The sequence below is a fragment of the Propithecus coquereli genome, unplaced genomic scaffold (genome assembly GCF_000956105.1).
Source record: "Propithecus coquereli isolate 6110/MARCELLA unplaced genomic scaffold, Pcoq_1.0 Scaffold71, whole genome shotgun sequence".
Classification (NCBI taxonomy): Eukaryota; Metazoa; Chordata; class Mammalia; order Primates; family Indriidae; genus Propithecus; species Propithecus coquereli.
Genome location: NW_012153174.1, coordinates 12,838,098 through 12,860,726, shown reverse-complemented (window position 1 = coordinate 12,860,726; position 22,629 = coordinate 12,838,098). Strand labels below are relative to the sequence as shown.

The 22,629-nt window shown below is 43.8% G+C and overlaps 1 protein-coding gene across 2 annotated transcripts in view; it reads left to right on the top strand.

Moving 5' to 3' along the window:
- Positions 1-17,767, top strand: part of OPRK1 (opioid receptor, kappa 1) — a 20,708-nt gene extending 2,941 nt beyond the window's left edge. Inside the window, exons 2-3 of one of the 2 annotated variants that reach the window (XM_012661400.1) lie at positions 12,074-12,426; positions 17,142-17,767. In XM_012661400.1, coding sequence (XP_012516854.1) covers positions 12,074-12,426; positions 17,142-17,674 — 886 coding nt within the window. In that variant the 3' untranslated portion in view covers positions 17,675-17,767. Of the gene's footprint in view, positions 1-12,073; positions 12,438-17,141 lie in introns of both variants that reach the window. The other variant, XM_012661401.1, reaches the window with a different exon arrangement.
- Positions 17,768-22,629: the final 4,862 nt, after the last annotated feature.

Sequence of the window (22,629 nt, the reverse complement as noted above, 5' to 3'; positions counted from 1 at the left end):
AAAAAAAAAAAAAAAAAAAGTTTATGGATTTAGGATTGTTTAGCTCAGGAGAAGAAGGGATTGAAGATTGGAGAGGGCAGCACACGGCGGGCCGCGGTTTGCACGTCAGAGCCAGATGCAGAGCGGAGCCTGCCAGCCACGCCAGCTGTTCTGATGCAGTTAGGGGCTGGCCAACTTTGCTTGAGGATTACTTTTGAGAAGGACACTCTTCTAAAATATTATACTTGGAAAAGGGTCCTAGCATAGCTCCATCTTGTAGAAAATCATTCTAGAGATGGAATTTAGGCGCTCAGGTGGTGCATCTAGGTGGGCCAGCTCAGGCCTAGGGGGAAAGTTGGAGGAAAAAGTTTTGACTACTTTCAGGCCTGCCTTTCAAGTAGCTTTTTCCACCTTGGGTGCCTGGAATGCTGCCCAGTATTTTCCGAAGATATTTAAGGTTTCAAGGGTTCTCATCGTTTAATGTGTACCAACTGCCATAACCCCTTCACATGAGGGCACATTAACCTTTCACTGCGAAGACCTTACAATTTCAGCGCCCCAGCCGCCCCTCTCACCAGGCTTGGGGTCTGTGGCCCTTGGGTGTGCCTGTGGGTGTTGTGCTCAGGATCCTAATCCCATGGTCTCTTGACTTCCTCCTGTGCCGGCCACCCTCGATGAACACTGTGATGCCTGCATCCCGGGCCTTGCCAGGCAGCCCTCCTACACCTTAACATCCGTCCTCCCACTCCCACCACGACTTCCCCCACACATGGCCCTCTCCCCCCTTAACAAAGATGACTAAAATTTAATCAGCAAATTTAATATGTGACACACAGGTGAAGCTACCTACTTCATGTGAATTATTTAATCTTCACAATGATAGGTATATTATTACCATACCCATTTAACAGATGAGGAAATTAAAGCAAAGAAAGAATAAATAAACTAAGGTCACACCTTGGGGCCAGGATGGCCCCAGCAGCCTGACCACAGACCCCATGCTCTTACACTCTCTGTGTTTCCCGCTACGCCACTTCCACAGACATCTGGATCCTTTTTCCCTGGAGGTCCTTCATTTTACCTGGACTGTCTCTTTTTCTCTTCTCCAGCCTAGACTCCATGAGCTGTCCCTTCAGCCTCTGTCCTGCCAATACACTCAACTGTCCTGCCTCCTTGTACTTCTGCCACTGCCTGCCACCAAAGCCTTAACCCTTGATCGAACCAATAACCTACCTTCCTTATTCCGATACCCGGCCAGCTGAATGCTGTTGGATAAGATCAATTTCATCTTTGTCAAGGCCAAGTCACTGCCTGCAAGTGTATCTGACTCCAGTCCTGCCTACAGGTTTCTCTATGTCCCTATCCTATTTTTCAGAAAGAACCAATTTTTCTCCCATTTCCCATAAAAAAAATGAATTTTAATCTGCACAGATTCCCCCCACGCCCCACATGACCGTGTTCTTTTCATGTTCAGTTAATGGTCTTACCCAGTAGTTCTCTGGGACCCTGGAGCCCAGGCCCTGGGAATGCCCCTTCTCCACACACGCACATTGGTAGCCGCCCTGCACTCATTCTGTTCCATCTCTGGGGAAGAGTTTCCTTCCTTCTCTCCAAGGCTAATCCCTGCTCTTGGTTTCAAATCTCATTGCCTCCTGGGGTGGCTGCCATCTCAGCTATCTCCTTTCTACCTGATTGCAATCTCTCCCTCTCCACTGGCTCTTGAGTGCATGGACATCTGTCATCTTACATTATAATCGATGACCCAATATCCAGCAACCTTTCATTTTTCTGACTTCCCTTAGCTAATGCCTTTTCACCTTCTTGTCCATCGTGGGTAGGTACCTTTCTTGTACATTCTTGGCGGAATCATCCCTCATCTCTATTCCCTTGTCTTCCAGCTGTTCCTCTGGGCCATGCACATGGGCTTCCTCCCTGAGGCTACCTTACCAAGCCGCAGTGCTCACGCTTCACACGCTCCTTTCAGGCCGGCTGTCGCTTGGCTTCCGTGGAGGGTTTGGCTGGCTTGACCGATCCTAGGCCCCGGACTTTCTCAGACATCACCCTCTCCTGGGCTTCCCCCTGCATCCTCTGGGTTTCTCTTTGGTCCCCTTCACAGATTCCTCTTCCTCTGGTGTTTCCTAAATGATCATATTTTCCAGAGTCTTCTCAGCTCTCTTCCGTCCTCACTTTGCCTGTTCTCTGTGTTGGTCAAGGTTCAACCAGAGAGGTCCCTCCATGCTGAGGGACTTCTCCCAAGGAATTGGCTACGTGATGGGGGCTGCTAGGCAGGGAGTCAGCTGGGGCAAGCTGCTGCCCCAGTGGAATGGGGAATGGAATGTCTTCTTCCTCGGGAAGCCCCCACTCTGCTCTTACCGCCTTCCATTGACGGGACCAGGCCCACCCAGCCTGTCTACGATGGTCTCCCTTGCTTAAAGTCAACTGATTCATGGACTTTAATCGCATCTACAAAACACCTGCACAGCAGCACCTAGGGGAGTGTTTGAAGACCTGGGTACTGTGTCCTGGCCAGGGTGTCACATCACACTCACCATCGCATTCCTGTTCAGTGGTTTCATCCATTCTTGTGGCCATAACTGTCACGTACGTTCTGACAAATCCTAAATCTTTCTCTCTCTCTCCCAGGTCTCCATCCCTGTCTACAAACTCAGTTAGCCTCCTTCCTTCCAAATGATCTCACGGGCACCTCAGGTTTCTACAGCTTCTGTGTGCATTGGTTTGCTGGGGCTGCCATCACCAAGCACCACAGACTGGGTGGCTTAAACGACCGTAATTTATTATCTCACAGTTCTGGAGGCCAGGCGTCCAAGATCAAGGTGTCAGCAGGACTTCATTCCCCTGAGGCCCCTCTCCTTGGCTTGCAGATGGCCGTCCTCTCCCTGTGCCTTCATGTAGCCCTCTTTGTACATATGTGTCCTAATCTCCTCCTCTTATAAGGACGCCAGTCATGTTGGATTAGGGCCCACTGATGTGACCTCATTTTGCCTGAACTATTAATATCTCTTTAAAGGCCCAATCTCCAAGTACAATTGGCCCCCCGTATGTGTAGGTTCCACGTCCATGGATTCAACCAACCATGGAAGGAAAAGATTCCAAAAAAATCTGTAGTGAACATGTAGAGACTTTTTTCTTGTCATTATTCCCTAAACAATATAGTGTAACAATTTACAAAGCATTTACATTATCTTAGAATTATAAGTAATCTAGCGATGATTTAAAGTATACAGGAGGATTTGCGTAAGTTATATGCAAATACTACACCATTTTATATCAGGTACTTGAGCCTCTGTGGACTTTGGTATCCATGGGGGGTCCTGGAATCAATCCCCTTGGATCCTGAGGGATGTGTTCTGTCACATTCAGAGTTACTGGGGGCTTAGGGCAACACACGGATGTCGGGGGCACAGAGTTTGACCCACAACACCGCCCATCCTTTCTGTTCTCCTTAAGAGAACACTCTCCTCAAGCTTCAATTTTCACAGTAATTATGTATATTTCTCTTTTTGTTTAAAGAAAAATTTTACTCCTATAAATGTGTATTTCTTTATAAATTAATTGTAAGGATAAACAAAGAAACATTCATTAAGAGAAAATAGCAAGAGTCAGAAAATTCTTTGATCCTTGGTTTTGAGTTTTGCTTCTTCCTTTTCTCTTTAATTTGTTGCTACCATAATCTCTCCTGATCTTGCCCTGAGACTGGAAGACTTTTGCCCTGACAGTGTTGAAATTTCCCAAAAGGATTAACTTTATAAGGGGATTAAAGGAAAACAAAACCACAAAAGTACGATGGAAATTGTTACATTTCCTGAACTCAGATTTCTTCACCAAAGGCAGCCAACTTACTCGTGCTTGCTAGGCACAGAGTTTGATCCTTATGATGATACCTATTTCCTTGCTTATAAATAGGGGGACAGAGCATTTCTTCCCCAAGCCATTGAACAGAAGTTTCATGCCTCACCCTGCTTGGACCATCTTAGGTTACATGGCTTGTACTGACTCCCTCAGGTCACCCCTGAGCCAGTCTGGGCCCCCTGGTTGAACTTGTCTCAATTTCATTAAAACTGTGTGGCTGTCCTGGATTGGAGAACTGCGAGAAGGAATGGAGTAACACAGTCAGAGTGTCTGCCAAAGTCCCTGTCTCTTCCGTCTCAGATTTCTTGCTCCTCCTCCAAATACCCACTGTAATCTCTGCTGTTGTATGCCCATACGTAGTCCATATTCTCACAAGTGTCAACAAGGCCTACCTTAGATAGTATCACCAAATCACAGGTAGGAAGCATTAAAAACGGGCAGAGGAACAATGAGCTACTTGTAGAGTTTAACATTTGCTGCTCCCTATGGGACATCAGTCTTAGCCTTTGATTAAAATAGTATATTCTAACTTTTTTGAATCCTATCTTAGAATCAGCATAAAAATATTTCCTTTAATACAAACATAGCAGAAATAACTTCAGGATTATTTTCAAGAGCCTACCTTTCATTTCTCAAAGTAATTTGTATATATTTGACAACCTCTTAAAAAAGAGAATTGGTTTCATTGAAACTGCTTATATGGATTAGCTAAAATTATTTTCTTCCCTGAGGAATGTGCAATTGCAGGTGGAGTCCAAAGCCTGTGGACCATTTCAGGGATCAGAGACTAAACAGCTGAACAGCTGAAGAAAGAAAAAGGGAGAAGAGGGGAGGGAGGGGGGAGGTAAGAGAGAAAGAAAGCAAATCAGGAAAGAAAACCAACTTAATGATCAGGTATAGAGCTCCTAAACTTGTAATAGACTCCAGGCAAAACTGTGTGGCCATCAAAACCATGTCTCAATTGTGTTGACTTTAAAGTTTTTCCAGGTGCCTGTCTCAGAGATGATTCGAGAGGAATTTGGTTTCCACTAGGAAGGAAAAGCTTCTCTCCATGAGTGACTCAGCTCTATCCCTCGAGCAGGAAAATCTTCACGTGGAACTGTGCCGTTGCTGCCTCCTTAATTCCAGATTAACTTTAGGATGCACTTAACTGTTGCTGCCCCGGGAGGCTCTGTGCTCAGCTGAAAACCTCAAATTGTATGGCTGGAGGACAGATGCTTTTCTACGGTTTGGCTTACGTGGTTTCAGTGGTGCAAGTAATATAGGCTTAGAACTGTGTTAACAAGAGACGATTTTAGAGGAACATTTGTTTATTCTTTAACAGAAAAATTAGCCAGTAGTTCTCCTCCCTTTTTGTGGAGGGTATGCTAGTTTTTGTCTTATATAAGGACTGACGTAAGACCTGTGTAAGAAGAATAGATTTTAGGAGTGGGGACAATATTGAAAAGGCTTGTGGTAGTTTTGTTTGTTCGTTTGTTGAACACTTACCCTCATGACTGGCCAAGCAAGCTGAAATGCCAATGGAAGGCAAGAAAAAAAGCATGAGAGATTCCAAAGCAATTGGTCCCAAGCTGGGCAGGGGAGCTTTCAGATGCAGAATGGCCGGAGTTACGGGCAGGTGGAGATCAGTCGTAGCAATAGGAACAATTGTCTGAGCTCCTGTTCAGTATTAACTTATTTAAATTCACAATAGCTTGTTTTCCGATGAGGAAATAAACTACAAAGATGTCCAAGGACACACAATTGCTAAATGATCAATCCAATACCAGAGCCCCAGTCTGTGTAACTTTGAAACCTCTCTCAGCTCTCTCTGCCTCACCGAGTTGCTGCCCACCCAGTGGAGAAGTCTCTTCATCTGACAGCGGACAGAGCAGGAGGGGCATTCCTTGCCCGTGCTCTGTGGTTTGACTCCAGCTAGATCAGTTTTCTGTATAAAAATAGAAAAAATAACTTTAAGTATGTGTACACTTCTGGGTGTACAGGTAGTTGTGCAACAAGAAACAGCACACCAGTTGTTGGCAATGTACGGTTTTCTACTGGGTGCTGTTGGGCATGATAAGCACTCACCCTACATGTGCAGCTGAATGCACTAGAACCTTCATTCTGGGAGTTGGGAGGGCGTGTCACCACGCCACCGTGTCTACGGAGAGGGGAAGCTGAGCAGTTCCTGGGGCGCTGGCTACTCCTGCGAAGTCGTTACTTGACCACTCCTCTTCTTTCCTTGCCACTGCCCTGCAGGGACAGCCCACTGGGGCACAGTGGGGCTGCAGGCCTGCCATTCCTGGCTATGCATAGCTGCCCACATGTGACCGCGGTGCAGCAGCGTGGAACAGGGGGCACATGCCTTCTCTGTTCTCTTTACAGCTTTTGCTCTTTGCATGTGGAAGAGTAATTTTGGAGAACTGCAAGGGCCTGGCTCCTATATGATTATGCTACCTTTAAAATACTACAGACTGGGCTGGGCATGGTGATTCATGCCTATAATCCCAACACTTTGGGAGGCCAAGGTGGGAGGATCACTGAAGATCAGCCAGGGCAACATAGTGAGACCCCATCTCAACAAAAAAACAAAAATATAAGTGGAGCATGGTGGCAGGCCTGTAGTGCTTAGCTACCTGGGAGGCTGAGGTAGGAGGATGCCTGAGGCCCGGAGTTCAAGGTTACAGTGAGCTATGACTGAGGGGATTATTAAGTCAGATCATTTGACAAACAACGACTGAATTTCCCTTCTCTTTTAAAGTTAATAAACTACTGCCCTTTAGTGAAGAACTGCAATTTCAGTAGTAAATAATCCAGAAGGCCATACGGCATCTTAATTTCATTGAGGTGAACTGAAGATATTTGGAGAATTTAATGACACAAACCGATTATGTTTTCAAATAGCCTCTGCTGAGAAGTCACGTCAGTGCAATGATCGTTCCTCGGCATTTTATTTATTTTGTAAATAGACTTTTTAAAAAGCAGTTTTAGGTTCACAGAAGAACTGAACAGAAAGCACAGAGTTCCCACATGCCCACCCTGCCCCACACGAGTGTGGCTCTCCCGGTTACCCGATGCCCCAGAGTGGCCCATGGGACGTAACCGACGCCTGCGCATTGGCGTCACCAGAGTCCATGATTAGCATCAGGTTCGTTCTTTGTCCCCTCAAGCTTTATGGAGGTATAATTGACAAATACAACTTGCATATATTTAAGGCATACAACATAATGATTTGATAAACCTCTAGCTTGTGGTTTTAGGCAAGTCACCTACTTGCTCTTAACTCAGTTTCCTCACCCCCCCAAAAATGGGCCTGTGGAAAAACTCAGGCACAGCACATACATGACGATGTTTTGTCCACGGAGGGGCAGTATTCAGTGTTTCATTACGGTGTTCCCTCCGGGCTGTGCCCTGTTTCCTCGTGTTAAATGTTTGCTGCCCTCACGATGCATACTTGACCTCACCCTTCAGAATGCTGTTCCATCTTAGCCGCAGGAAGTGACAGAATTTATTTCTCTGATAAAATACCTAACTCCTTAAGAAGCTTTGGAATAAGACGGCCCTGAGTGCCTTCACTTATTACATGTAGCTTCTGAGAACCCCTGAGAAACGTGGAGAATATTTGTAAGACTTTTTCTCAGACTTTTCCTCTTTAAAAAAAATGGGGGCAACAGGAGCTTGCGGGCTGCACCCTGACGGGAGGGCGCCGGAGACCCGCGTTCCCGGGTGTCCAAGGACCAGCGCCGGTGCGCAGTCATCTGGGGCGCGTCTCAGTTTAGTCACCACGACGGCTTTCTCAGACAATACGAAGCTCCTAAAACGGTGTCTGTCCCATAATGAGGAATCAGCGAATGCTTAAAAGGACTTCCGGTGCTCAGGTCCTCTGCGGCCCGACAGCCCGTTCCCACCCCAGCCGCCCCGACGTCCCGGCAGGAGCCCTGAGCCAGGAGATCGTTTCCTCGCCGCCCCGCACGGACGCTGGCTGGGAGGCTCCTCTCTGTCCACGTCTTCCTCGGAGCTCCAGGCCCTGCAAATTCTCTCCTCAGCCCTGATTCCCCCGCCGCAGACGGACCTTTCCCCGCCGTGTGTCTGCGGGTCACCGCATGCCGGACTCCACGAGGCTGAGAGACCCGCAGGGCCGCGCCTGCTCCTGGAACTCTCCAGCCGCGCTCCAAGCGCAGCGTTGCTGCCTACGTGGCAGGCGCCCAGACACGGGCGGGGACAGTGCAGGGGTGGGGACAGGGAGGCAGTGTGTGCGAGACCGGAGAGGGGAGAGGGCGAGTGTGTCAGCATGGGGGGCAATTGGGGTCAAGGCGCAAAACGGCTGGCACCAATAATGCTGAAAGTGGGCTGGTGTTGAAGGAACATGGCGATCAGTCACCAGAATTAAAGGTTTTTGTACCGTCGTGAAGGCGAAAAGCGGTTGCTCGCTAAAGAAACATCACTGAAGTTCACAAAACAAAAACAGACTTAGGCAACGCTCCTCAGCAGCAAAGGGCGCTGCCGGCCCAGTGGTTCTCCCGGGGGCCCGAGCAGCAGGTGCGCGGGACGGAGGAGCCCCGAGACCGCTGTGTCACCAGGGCAGCGTCCCTCCCGTGGGTGCCTCGTTTCCAGCCTGACGAGTGTCACGTTCTCCCAGAAGCTCTGCCTGGTGACATCCGTCTCGGCAGGTGACTTTGGCCCGTCCCCATCGCACAGCGCCGGGCTGCCGAGTAGAAGCGCCCTGAGGCCTCTGGAAGGAGGCACGGAGGGTGGCCTCGGGTCAGGCTGTCCCGGGAGCATTCCTAACTCTCCGGAACACCCTCCGCCCTCCGCCCGGCCCGGCGTCCCGGCTGGCCCGCTTCGCTGGCTGCGCCTCGCGCCGGTCCTGCGCGGTGCTGGCGTTTCCGGGCTTGAGATGCCGTCGGGTTTAGCGAGGACGGCGCGGGCCTTGCTCTTTTCCCGCGCACGCTCCCTGTGCGTGGCGAGAGCGCGGCCACCGCCGCCAGCCTCCCCCGGCCTTTCCACACAAGCCAAACCCTCCACCCGATGCTGCCGTTTTGCCCGCAATGCTTGTGAATTTTCGCAAGGCGGTGTGGGCGAGATGGAGAATAGTTTCTTATCCTGTCATAAGAAGAAAGCCTGCTTGTTTTTCCACCAGTGGACCTGCAATGGATGGAAGGACTGGCGAATGTTCCGCTGGTTAAATGCAGACAACGCCCGTGCTCGGCCGCGCTGCCTCTGAGGGCCAGGGCCTCCCCTTGGAGTCACACGTCCGCGGAATCCAGGCGGCCCAGCACACCGCGGACTACCCGCAAATACACGTTGAACGCACGTGGATTCTTTACTTTCAACCGCACCTGGGAGCTCCGCCCTTGCGGCGTTGTCGGTGTGTGAGCACGCGTCTCCCAGGACCTGGGGAGAAGGGGAAGAGGCGCCCCCCTCGCTCACACCCCCTGCTCGGTCCCGCCTCTGCCTCGCTGGACGCATCGCTTAACCCACCTGGGTCCGACTCCGTGCAGCTGCGTGAGAGCGCGGACGAAGTCTCCCGGGGAAACTGGAGGGCAGCAGTTGTGAGAATTAAGCAAGATACATGGAAGTCAAAACACTGGACTTTGTAAATCATCAAGTGCTAAGGAGTTGCAGGAATGCAGGAATGGAGAGCAAACCCCTGGGTTTGAATTTCCGCCATGCCTGTTATGGTCATAGCACTTTGAGAATGTTAGAGAAAATCCTGGGATTCTTAGCTTCCTCATCTATGACCAGGAATACTGGTGCCCGCCACGTGGAGGTACCCTGAGGACTAAGTGAGACCAAGCACGTGGAAGTGGCGGCAGAGTGTCTGACACTGGAAGCCTTAGAAATAAGTGGTTGTTGTGATCAGTGCCCGTGCTTACCTCGCATTATTCTGAGTTCTGATGACAGGATTTGAGTTCTTTGTAAGTTCAAGCCTTATGTAATTTCATACATTTGTTGGTTATAAATATTTTCAAAAGCTAAAAGTAAGCTATCACTCTACACCGTATGATTACTTAAAGGTGCATGTTATATTTTATGATAATTTATGTATCATTCCAATTCCTGTTCTTCCAGCATGTAAGGTACCAGACTCCATTTGTGTTTGCATCTTTTATATTCAAGCCGGATTGTATAAATATGACTGTGGGTGTCACCTAGAAACTACATGCCTCTCTGCTTCCTGTGGTCGCTGGTGGCTTCTACCCACATAAGAGGGGAAAGAGGAGTCGAGGAACAGAAAGTAGACACACATTTCTCTGTGTCAGGTGCATTTCATTCATTTTCTCTGGGACCCTATGAGATAAGCGTAATATTTTCCATTTTATGGTTGGGGAATCTGGGGCTCAGGGTGGTTAGTGACCTCTCTAGAGTATAGCTGGAGAGAGAAATAAAAACCCAAACTCAGGTTTGTCTGATTTCCTAAGGCAGAGGTCTGACTTCATAAAGAAAGAGGAGATTATCAGGGCCACAGAATACAAGAGGAGGCTTCAGAGATATTGCCTGCCAGAATCTTTGCTATTATCAGGGACTTTTTTTTTTTTTTTTTTATTGGGTAGGGGGGGGCGGGGAGTTGGAAGAGTAGAAGATGGGTTTGTGAGATGCATTGTTTTCAAACATAAAACCATACATTAAAGAAAATATCTAAATAGATAGCATTTCAGTCTTTTTCATTAGAAACGTCCGGCTCACTCTCAGTCACTGTACTTGCTGAGTGATGTGTGTTTTTATAAAGCCTGTGCTATGAGCACTTAACCAGACATATTTAATCACTTTCTTAAACTTACGGGTCATTTAATAATATTTGAGTAAAAAGTGTAAAGGAAAAACATATTTTAAATAAACTTGTCACTCTCCAGATTAAATGACTGTTTAGTTAACAGAACATCAAAATGGAAACAAACAGATGCCATCTCCAGTACCCGTTTTTGCAATGTCTTCCCACGGAAACCCAAACCCAGCACTGCCTACGGAGAGGAGCAGGGAGGAATGGCAGTGGGCGCTGAGGGTGAGGTGCGATTCTGTGCGGCAGGTCTAGGCCCTTGTCTCATGTCCTGCGAGTTCTTATTTAGCAGGAACTGAAACTCAGGTAAGTCATACACCGAGTTCAGACTGAGACTATCCGGCTTCACATCAGACCACACTGCCTCCAAGAGGAGCCAGGGCTGTTGTGTCGCTGAATGTTAAAAGATGTTTGTCGTGTGAAAATTTATGTACTCAATGGGCCACGCATGAATTGTGAGGAGGTCTACAAGTCTGAGGTGTGTAGAAGTAATTAACATATGGATTTTCCCAACATACTTTAGCTTGCAGCCTCTGAAAACCTGATGATATAGTTTGGAACATGCAATGCTCTACAGATTTTTGAGGAGGCATTCTCTAAGCAAAACAACCCTCTTAATTCAATTTTAGTTGAAAATGAAATTGTTCTAAACTTTGTGTTACGATCAAAGAATAATTCAGGCCTAAAGGCAATCTTTCTGACCTACCTTGAAAATTACTGTTCCCTCCATTGGAAGATGAAACAAACTATGTGCTTTAAAAATCTCTCAAGATTAAAGAAAGACAGAATTCTTTCTCACCTACCATGGCAGACTATGCTCAGTCTATGACATGTATAAGAGAACTCGCCTGCTTTATTTATATAAACAATTGAAAATGACAAATTAGTGGTGCACTGGCAAACAAAAGTCAGCAAACCTAACTGTGTTTTAGCCAATGCAACTGGACACGTTTCAAAATTGAAAACCATTTTGTGTTTTCAAGTGACATTACAATTACAGTGATTGATTTCTCAAAATATTAATGACTATGAGGTGAAAATGTCTATTTTTATTTTACACAAATGAAAGAAAATTTTTTTAAAAGTATGTAAAATCAAACAACTCTAGATAAACATAAAATGAATTGTCAGCCACAAAATAAAGACCTGTTACGTGCAATACTGCCAAAAAGATTTATAGGTATATTCACCTTTTATCTATCTCTGCTATCTTCTTTGTATTTTTTTATTTAGACTTCTTTGAATAAAGCACTAGAATAAAAGCTCAATAAGGTCAGAAATCTTTGTCCATTTTTCCTGTTACCTCTGAGGTCTAGAATCATCCTTTTGCGTGTTAGACACTCAATGAACACAAAAAGAACAAGTGAATGAAGAAGCAAAATCAATAATCCAAAGGCCATCACAACACATTTACTTCGTGCGTTTGACTTGAAGATGGAAAGAAATGCTATGTTTCTTGTCTTTTAGGTACACAAAGATGAAGACGGCGACCAACATTTATATATTTAACCTGGCTTTGGCAGATGCTTTAGTTACGACCACCATGCCCTTCCAGAGCACCGTCTACCTGATGAATTCCTGGCCTTTCGGGGCTGTGCTGTGCAAGGTAGTCATTTCCATCGACTACTACAACATGTTCACCAGCATCTTCACGCTGACCATGATGAGCGTGGACCGCTACATCGCCGTGTGCCACCCCGTGAAGGCTCTGGACTTCCGCACGCCCCTGAAGGCAAAGATCATCAATATCTGTATTTGGCTCCTGTCCTCCTCTGTGGGCATCTCCGCAATCGTCCTCGGAGGCACCAAAGTTAGGGAAGGTAAGAGTGTCGTTTTCATTGCATTTATAAAAACGTGACTTCTAATTGTACAAACTTTTATTTCAGGGGTGAGTCGGACACATATCTAGTGGCAAAGCCAAAAGACAATGGAAATATAGTGTGTGCATCCATGAAAAATGAGAAATAAAACAATTTAGCATCTCTTTCCAGCTCTAAACACGGAAGGGGATAATGTCATTGCCAGAACACAGGTACCACCCATCTGTCCCCTGCTCTGGAAGTGCTTATCGGGATGCAGAGGGGAGGGCACAAAGAAAGAAACCACAGGCATGTGCATTTTTAAAATACAGGCTGGAACCCCAGGACACGCCTTCTTGCTCCTTTTCTCTTTCCCTAATGGGGGACTCGAATCAGTAGATGTGCTGGCTGTTTGCTCTCTCCCCCTTGAAGGATGAGCTCCACTTCACTATCTTAACAGCTCCATTTGGCCGTAGGCCACTCAGATCGGGTTCCCAGATGGACAGTACTTACCGATGAGCAGAACCATTGGATTTTGGACATACTAGTTTTTACCCCATGCAAACTCTGATTGATTAGGGAGGGTGGTGGTACCTGTGAGTACAGGTAACTGAATATGTGTAGCAAGGACTTGCCAGTCATAGTGGAAGGGCTGGCACTAACATCATGGCTTATCTGGTATATGGTACACGGACTTTGATTCTTTGTTTTTAGACTTAATTCAGGTTTTAGTTTACAGTTGCAGGTTCACAGAAAAATTGAGCAGAAAATACAGAGAGTTCCCATTTACCCCTACCCCACACATGCACAGCCTCCCCCACCACCAACCTCCCGACAGAGTGGTCCATTTGTCACACTCAGTGAGCCACCTTGACACATCATCATCACCTGGGGTCCATCATTTATATGAGAGCTCATCTTGGGGTTTGTATACCCTGTGGGCTTGGAGAACTGTGTAATGACATGTACCCATTGTGTTAATGAAGCATGCCTTTTCCTCTGAAACTATAAAATGGATTTCTAGCATAGCCACAGCAGGTGTCAAGCTGCAATATTTGGTTAATTTTAAGAAATGCCCAACTTTCTCTATCAGATAAACATTTTAAAATATGATTAATCAATGCAGGATTTTGCTCATTCTTACAACAAATAGAAATAAAGTGCAAGAAACTCTTCTAAGGCCTGCGTGTTTGTGCATAACAACTCAAATTCAAAAAAAGATGCTGAGTCTACACTGTGAAGGTGAGAAGAATGGGCTAAATAATATAGGAAGATAGATGATTTTTCCCAGGGCATATGAAGAACTGATTTTTATATTTCATGTTACACTTGTAGACTTAACCACCACATTCCTTCTAATCGTGGTCAGAAAATGACATCCTGGAAGAAATAGATTTCAATTAGGCTTTTGAATGGGGAGATGAAGATGTGGCTTTTCTTGGAAGGAGTTGCTACAGGTGAATGTGTGAAGATGCAACGGAAGAAAAGATCTACCAAGTGTCAGGAGAAGGTTAATTTGTGCAGCAAAAAAAGGGAAAAAATTAAAATAGTCTTATAGGAAGGCTCCATTCTTCCATTATGTTTTTTTTAATTTGCAAAAGCAGGTTTTGTTTATATGATGCGAGATCGTCTTCATTGTCTAGTGCATTCGTTTTGGAGCGTTGCACCACACTGCATGCTAAGGCTCTTGGACGACCAAGAGGAATATTTTAGATAATCTGTGCAGGGAATCGGGCTGAATGGCACAGGTGGTTCACAGTCTCGTGTGTGTGGAATGCACATCAGGCACGGATTGCATCAGATCACATCCACCTGGACAAATCCTGTCTCAGCTAATGCTTCCAAGCTGACAGTATTTCCTTTTGGTTAAGAGCACAGATTCTTAACCTGCAGCCTACGTAGGATAGGATCCTGACTGCACCACTTACGGGCAGTGTCACTTCAGAGACATTAGGTGGGGAACCTGTGCTGTAAGGCCACACATGGCCTGCGCACTTCTCGTTAAGTGCGGCCTTTCGACTGAATCCAAATTTTACAGAGCAAATCCTTTCATTAAAAGGGGTGCAGCAGAGAAAGATAAAGCTTTTCTTGCCTCCTTTGGTGCTTAAAAAAGAACAATCTTGAAATCAGAAGGCCACAGGTTCCCCGCCCTCCTTGGACGTTTCCAGATCTAAGGAGTCGCCGCGTGGGAAGCTGGCAAAGCGGCACCTAGTGTCAATAAGCGCTCGGCAGATGCCAGCCAGCACTGTGTAACAGGTCATGCCTCTTCCTGTGTCTACCATCATCGTTCTGGTATTCATCCAGTACTGAGGTCTCTTGTATACAGCAAATTTTCACTTCATGGACATAAAATGTTGAATCTAATATTTTATATATAGCAGTATATATGTGTGTGTTGTTATTTATTTTGGAGAATTCATAGTCTGCCTATTGCTATTATTATAGTAGCTAAGAATTATTATAATAGCTACAGAAACAGATTTATCCTTACCAAAATGAATATACACAAGAAAAGCTTTAATTTAGCTGTTAGAACTAACTCTATAATTATGACAGCCATGAGACGTTGGAACATGAGTCAGCAGGAGCTGTGGCCCTCTGATATTCATATAAAAGGAAAAGAAAGACTACTTTTGGAACTGAGGCAATTGTCTGGATAATTCAACACGAAAATTTCCCCTTTGTCCTGAAAAGGAGCATGGGATAAAAACGGCACGCCTGCTCTTTCCTCGGCAGTGGTATAAATGCAGCTTCGCTGACTTTTCTGGAGGATTTTTCCAACTTTGTAGTTGGATGTTTGTTTCCCAAAGTCTTGGAAAAGTAGCTGTTGTGGCCAGGTGCAGTGGCTCACGCCTGTAATCCTAGCACTCTGGGAGGCCGAGGCGGGCAGATCGTTTGAGCTCAGGAGTTTGAGACCAGCCTGAGCAAGAGCGAGACTCCATCTCTACCAAAAATAGAAAGAAATTAATCAGACAGCTAAAAACATATAGAAAAAAATCAGCCGGGCATGGTGGCACATGCCTGTAGTCCCAGCTACTCGGGAGGCTGAGGCAGGAGGATGGCTTGAGCCTAGGAGTTTGAGGTTGCTGTGAGCTATGATGACGCCATGATACTCTAGCCTGGGCAACACAGTGAGACTCAGTCTCAAAAAAAAAAAAAAAAAAAAAGTAACTGTTGTTGGTTATTTCACTCATTCATCAGATATTTACTGGGCTCCTACTACACGTAAGACAATTTGTTCAAGAGGAAGCTGATGCTCAGAGTTGAATATATATGTCCAAATTAAACATTGGCCCTGTGTTGCCTTTGCTAATAGTCTTCACAGTAATAGCACTTTGCACAAAGACTTTTTAGAGAATCAAAAATTATAAGTTACTCTGGAAGCTTTCATTTACTCCTCAAAGATTTGATCTGGTATTTAATTGATAAAAGGAAGGTCTCTAAGATATTCAACTTTAATAATTACCCAAATGATTATATCCTTTGTATTTTAACATATGTATAATTGGAATTCTAATAAGATGCATTTTGTTATACTAAGGGATATTTGATTAAGATCACATTAAAATGTTTTAGAAAACATTATTAATATAGCTCTTTCACTATTTAAAAATGTTCTTGGACTATTTTTGAAGCAGATTTTTCCAACGTCAGAAGAAAACATTTTTATCACAAAAATTATACTCATAGTCTTGCTCATGACTACTTTATCTGTGAGGAAAGATCTGGGGAAAGAGAGTTCTGTTCTATACTGAGTGATTGACTACTCAGGGGCAGGAGGGGAAAGTGAGCTGATTGGTTCGTGGGGAAAAGATTGCTCATGAGTTCCCATGAAAGTAGTTTAAAAGGTACTGATCCTGGGTCCCTGCTCTTTCTAGTATTAAGGTCGCTCCAAGACAATATTACCCAGCAGAGAGAAGCAGAGCAAATAAAAGTTTTCTAAGTTCTCATATAAAGACATTTGCTTTATCTGAGATACATAGTAATGTTGGTATAAATGAAAAAAAAAAAGTGCCTGATTTACTCAAAATTCCCCTAATGATAATGATGATTCTCTTCCTCCTTCTCCTTTTCTTCCTCCTCTTTCTCCTCCTCCAAAAGTTTTACTCACATTTCAGTAATGCCCTTGATTACAATGTGCACCTTTGGGTCCATTAAATCACAGTACCTGGGTCAAATTTAGACAAATTTCATATCCATTTTTTGACCCACATAACAATTTCTTGTTAAACCAGTTAATGTTTTTCATAGAAGTTGGCTTTTGTTAAATTCAATGGCTAGATTTGAAATATTTAGTCATTTACTACATTAACTAAATAGACATTAACTTTAACTGCCAGAGCCTTAAGTCTGGAAGAATTGTTAACAAATGGAAATACAAATAAGTACCCATGCTATAAAATGACAACTTAGCTCCTCTGAAAACCATCAATGTCAAACCAGCTTCCACAACTAGGTAAGTAATATTGCTAGCTAATCTTACTTATTCTACACTATTGTGTATGTTACCAATAAATGGCGACTTTCTAGCATCCTTGTCCTTATGCACAAGGACAAGACGGTTAATATAATCTAATGGCATTCATGCCTAATCTGGTGGTCTACTTCAGGTGATAGCACCTCTCCATCATTGAGCCGTTGCAATCAGAAGTCTTAAAGTTCACATTTAAAACACTTCGCAGCCATGGCCATAGCGATAATAGGTTTTCTTTTCATGGTCTTGTTCACTGCCGCAGACGGGGAGGTCATCGAGTGTTCCTTGCAGTTCCCGGATGACGACTACTCCTGGTGGGACCTGTTCATGAAGATCTGCGTCTTCGTCTTTGCCTTTGTGATCCCCGTCCTCATCATCATCGTCTGCTACACCCTGATGATCCTGCGCCTCAAGAGCGTCCGGCTCCTTTCCGGCTCTCGGGAGAAAGATCGCAATCTCCGCCGCATCACCAGGCTGGTGCTGGTGGTGGTGGCGGTCTTCATCGTCTGCTGGACCCCCATCCACATCTTCATCCTGGTGGAAGCTCTGGGCAGCACCTCCCACAGCACGGCTGCCCTCTCCAGCTACTACTTCTGCATCGCCCTGGGGTACACCAACAGCAGCCTGAACCCCATCCTCTACGCCTTCCTGGATGAAAACTTCAAGCGGTGTTTCAGGGACTTCTGCTTTCCCATTAAGATGAGGATGGAGCGACAGAGCACCAGCAGAGTCAGAAACACGGTTCAGGATCCCGCCTACACGAGGGATGTGGATGGGATGAATAAGCCAGTATGACTAGTCGTGGAGATGTCTTCTTATGGTTCTTCAGGAAGAGAAGAGTTCAACGATCTAGGTCTAACTCAGATTACCACTGCAGTCTGAGATGAAAAGAGAGAATCTTTAATAAACTTTTTGAAATCTCATGTTTGGAAGTCCTAAGATGCAGACTGCATCGGCGATCCAGGTCAGTGGAAGCATGAAGGCTGCGGGGAAGGAGGGCGGAAAGTCCAAGCAACAAACGTGACTGTTCTCTAGGACACGGAAACCAGGCTGACTCTCGGTTCCTCGGATGAACAAAGAAACAGGCCTTTTTCTTCTGATGACCTAGATTTAGGTCAGCACCCATATCTTGTGGCCTTCCTATGCAATGTGGTTTCAAAAGCTCTATTTAAGAGAAAAAGAAAAGGAAAAAAACATTGGTTTCAGAGCTCAGGGGGCATCCAATCCAGATGTTAACAATGACAGTAACAATCTCGAAAAGAATGAGAACCGTTTCCAGGGCTCACACCCAGCTCACGTTACGCTGCGTGGACACGTGTTTCATGGGGTGATGTGGTGAGACCTGCAGCTGAAGTGTGACTTGGACCCACACCTGAGGTATCTGATGTTCATGTATAGTAGAACATTATCTCGATATTTATGAAATTATGTAAAAGGTGATTTTCAACACAGTTTAATTTCTTAAAAACTAGTTGTTGTTTTTTTCTTAGCATGCTATTCAGGTAAATAATCTTATGACAAAGCATGTCCTGATGTCAAGAAACATAAAGTGGCTCGAATACCACTGAAAAAGTATATAGTTTCATCTGTAAATAATGGTACACATGCAAATAAGGAATGGATTTGCCTTCTAGCCAGGGGATTGCTGAAGGCACACTAATGATATCCTGGAGTTTTAAGAGTTGAAGCTGAGACTTTTTGCTGGAAGTCAGTCATGGTGGGGTCTCTTTCCAACTCCCCAGATCCCATTTAGTCCTTTGTCCCTTAACAGTGCTCATAACTCATGTGTTAATGAGTCACAAAACCTTTAACTCGCTCCCAGGTTGCAGCGTTGGCAGAATCTAGTTTTTTTGTAGCATCTCTTTATAGCTGTTACCAGATTCTCTGTATTTATGGGGAGGAGGGTGTTTTGCTTATGGAGATCTCAAGATACTACTCTGTGGCTTTCAGCAGAAAGTAGAATTGTTCCTAAATGTGTGCTGAATGAGAACATTATGTTCCTCGGGGTTCCTGGACACACCTTGCACTGTGTTCTGTCAAGAACATACCTGCTGAGGATAATGTCATGAGCAACACATTTAGGATAATTTTGCTAAAACTTCCAGATGACATAGAAATTCCCTCTTTTTTCCCCTGAAATTTATGGTTTCAGAGGTAATGGCTTTTTCTGTAATTTTCCTGAGAAGAAAAAAGGGATACTTTAGAAATAACGTCCATCTCTATGCCTATATCTTATTAGGGCAGCACCCTTTGCAATTTAATAGAAAAATCAAATGTAAAGCCGTGTATAACTGTAGACACCACTACATAGGCAAGTTCTGTTCACCATGCATTTTCTCTCTAGTGTATAGCCTCTCTCCTTTTGGAAATAAAAACTCGCATTGAAGGTTTTACATGTGGTTTCGCAATTTTACTCTTATTATATTCGTGCCTATTCCAGATTGTCATGGCACCTAACACCAATGACTGAAGGTAGCAGGGCGGGGATTTTTCCTAGTGAAAATGAAGCACTCTTTTGAGCATTTCTTAAATTTCATTGAAATTCCTAGATGTCCTTGTATTATTATAATTGAATATAGCTAGGACTGGCTTAAATACAGGTTTATACTAACTCCTTAGTTAAAAATCTTGGTTATTATACAGGAAAGATGTCTTTATAGAGAGTAGTTTCAGAAACAAACCCCACTAAAATAGGAAATATAAAAAACCTCTTTCTAGAACAGCAAAACCCAGGAAACATTCCTGTCAGCTTCTTATCCAGTGCAAAATACAACAGAAAGACAACCATGGAATGAAATCAGAGCAGTGTGTTCTCTTTAAATCAGCACAGCCTGAGCTTTTGTAGCATTAACTGCCATTAATGGAGTCTGAACTGTTTGCCTGATCTCCTCTGCGTCTCTGCATGCGGAAGTTTGCACACAAAGAGATAGAGAAGTGACGCCCTAGAAGGGCTGTTCCTCCCAACCTTCTCCGTTTTTGTTAATACTGGCTTTCCCAAACTGAAAAAGGAGAGAAGATGGAAATGTCATTTCAGGACACTGCTTTACAGGAATGGTAATGTGAGTCCCATGCTACGAAAGACACCACTTAAGCAAATGTGTTTCTTTGTCAAAATGTACATGTTCACATGCGTGTATGCGTGTGTGTCCTGCCATGAAGCAGTGATCCTATTGCCATTCGCTCATCATTCCAGACAATGCATTTGTCTGAGACCCACTGCCTCTGAGATATCTCCCACCTTTTGATGCTCCTTTCTCCAACCTCAACAGGAGGGCACTGTCTGCTGCGTCTCTCTGAGACCAGCGCTGCATGTGTCTAACCTTGAGATGGGCTCTCCACGTGAACTCTATCTGCCCACCCTGGTAACAACTTATAAGAGACAGGACCTAGTGAGGGGTCAGAGAAAGTGCAGAGAAATGAACCAGCCATGCAGGAGGCAGCAGTGAGGAGGAAACCTGCAACTCGGAACCAGAGGAGAATGGAAACACTCTTAGTGCCTCAGACTACTTATGAATCTAAGAGTGTCCCTGAGAGTTTAAATCAAAATGCCAGGCTTAATCCTAAAAAGAAAGCATAATTTCAAAAAAAATCAAGAAATATTCACATATATCTTAAGAAGATGGTCCCATTCCATGATATATTAATGAGAAATAAAAGTCCTTAAACTTGCATAACTATTATCAGACAATTTATAGATGTTTCTGGCTTTAAATTGGAGCATTTGAAAGAGAAAACTGACAAAGTTGTATGTCCTTTCAATGAGATTTATTTCCTAACCCAGAGTTGTTTGGATGATTCAGCATAAATATGAGAATCCCATCCAAAAAGGGCATAAACTTGTCTGCCCTAAGGCAATTTTCTTCTCTGAAACAAAAGTATATTCACATATTCTTTACTATAATGTATATTATTTATATCTCATATTTTTAAAGATGATAATTATGCATTGTATAAATGATTTTGTGCCTTGCAATAAAATCAAAATTGTACCCTGCTAAAAATCTCAATAGTCAATTATCGTGGTAAATCATTTATTCTATAATTACTTCAATGATGCTGCACTTCTCCAAGAACAATGTTAACTGTTTCTCAAAACTGTAAGAGTTGCTCTAACTTGAAAATGATAGAGCAATGTTAATTGCTCTCATCCATGAAAATGTTGTTAATGATTAATGGAAAGAAACAAAACATGTGGGAATCTAAACTATGACCTTAAATTCCCAGACCTGGGAATCGCTTAGAAAAATTCACCTGTTTTCACAGCAATGATGTCAGGATCCCGGAATCAATGTTACATACTGCCCTCTCAATGAAAATAAACTTTTTCACTCACTGTGAAAAACATGAAAAATTCAAAATCAAACTGTCCCACCAATAAAAGCATAAAGAAATCAAATTTGACCTAGAAATAAAAGCAGCCTTCTGCCCTGCTGCCAATACAATAGAACCACACCACTGCCAGGAATGATCTGTTTCTAAACCCCACAGTATTTTATGTACAAAAAAAGAACAACTTAAAAACAAGTATCTTGACAAAAGAAAGACCTATAAGTAGAAGCAAAACTTAGACCAGGGAAGTAAAAAGGAACTCATCTTGCTAATTGGAAAGAACACACCAGTAGGTCCTATTCTCATTTTAAAACTGAGCAAATTTCTTATTACTGTTTACCTCTGATGGATAACTCAATTTCATAAGTGATTGGAGTGCAAATGTGGTATGGGTTTCCACTTCCATTTTTGGTGGATTCTTTGGTGTGTTTAATAAAAGAGAGAAAAAAATAAATTGGAAAAAGTCTAAGGAAATAAGAGAGCAAATAGTTTTTCATCTGAAACAAGACCCTTTCCTCAGGCTGGATGCTGTGTACTTGGGTATATAAATTTCTGAGTATGTGGAATGTGATTAGAAACTTGTTTTCTAAGGAAATTATGAATATATTTGGAGATAAAACTCAATATGCAGCAAGTTTTGGCATTATGATATCTTCTCTCTATAATTAATTTGCAGCACTATCCATTCCTGCTAATGGTCCCCTTGTTTGTAAGAACTAGTGATAACAACATAAAATAAACAAACAGACATTATAGATTCATTGCTTTTCAGTAACTGGTGCTTAAGAGAATATTCAATCATATTTATGCCAAGAACTATGCTAGATTCTGGATGGGCAAAGGTAAACAAACAAACATACTTTTTAAAAAATGCTTTACTAGTGAATTTATTAGTGCTTTAAGTGGCCAAATACACATTTGATGCTTATGGTCTAAGAAAGACAAGCAATTAAGCGAGTAACTGAAATTTATTGCAATGGGAGCACAAATTATTAGAATTCAACCTACTCTAAAAGGGCTATTTACCCATTTACCTAGATATATTTTAAAAATTGCCGTGTCTCTATCACAGTTATATTTGAAACTAATAGAAACGTTAAAGTAGCAATTATTTCAATATTTGCAGATAGTCAAAATAGCAACTACTAGTAAATAATATATGACTTATTTGAGTTTGAATTGGTGAAGGAACCAGTATGTTGGAAGCCAAACAATTTAGCAACAACACAGTCCTGAAACTATACTAGAAGATGAGACATTGATAATTATGAGCTATGTTATAAGGTGCATGTCAGACACAGACTGAACTACAGGATCGAGAGTAGTTGCTTTTAATATCTTGTTCATGGAAGTAGAAAGGAAAGAGTTAAAATAGCTGGTCTGCAACCAATTCATTTGCTTTGTGGGGGAGCCTCCCCACC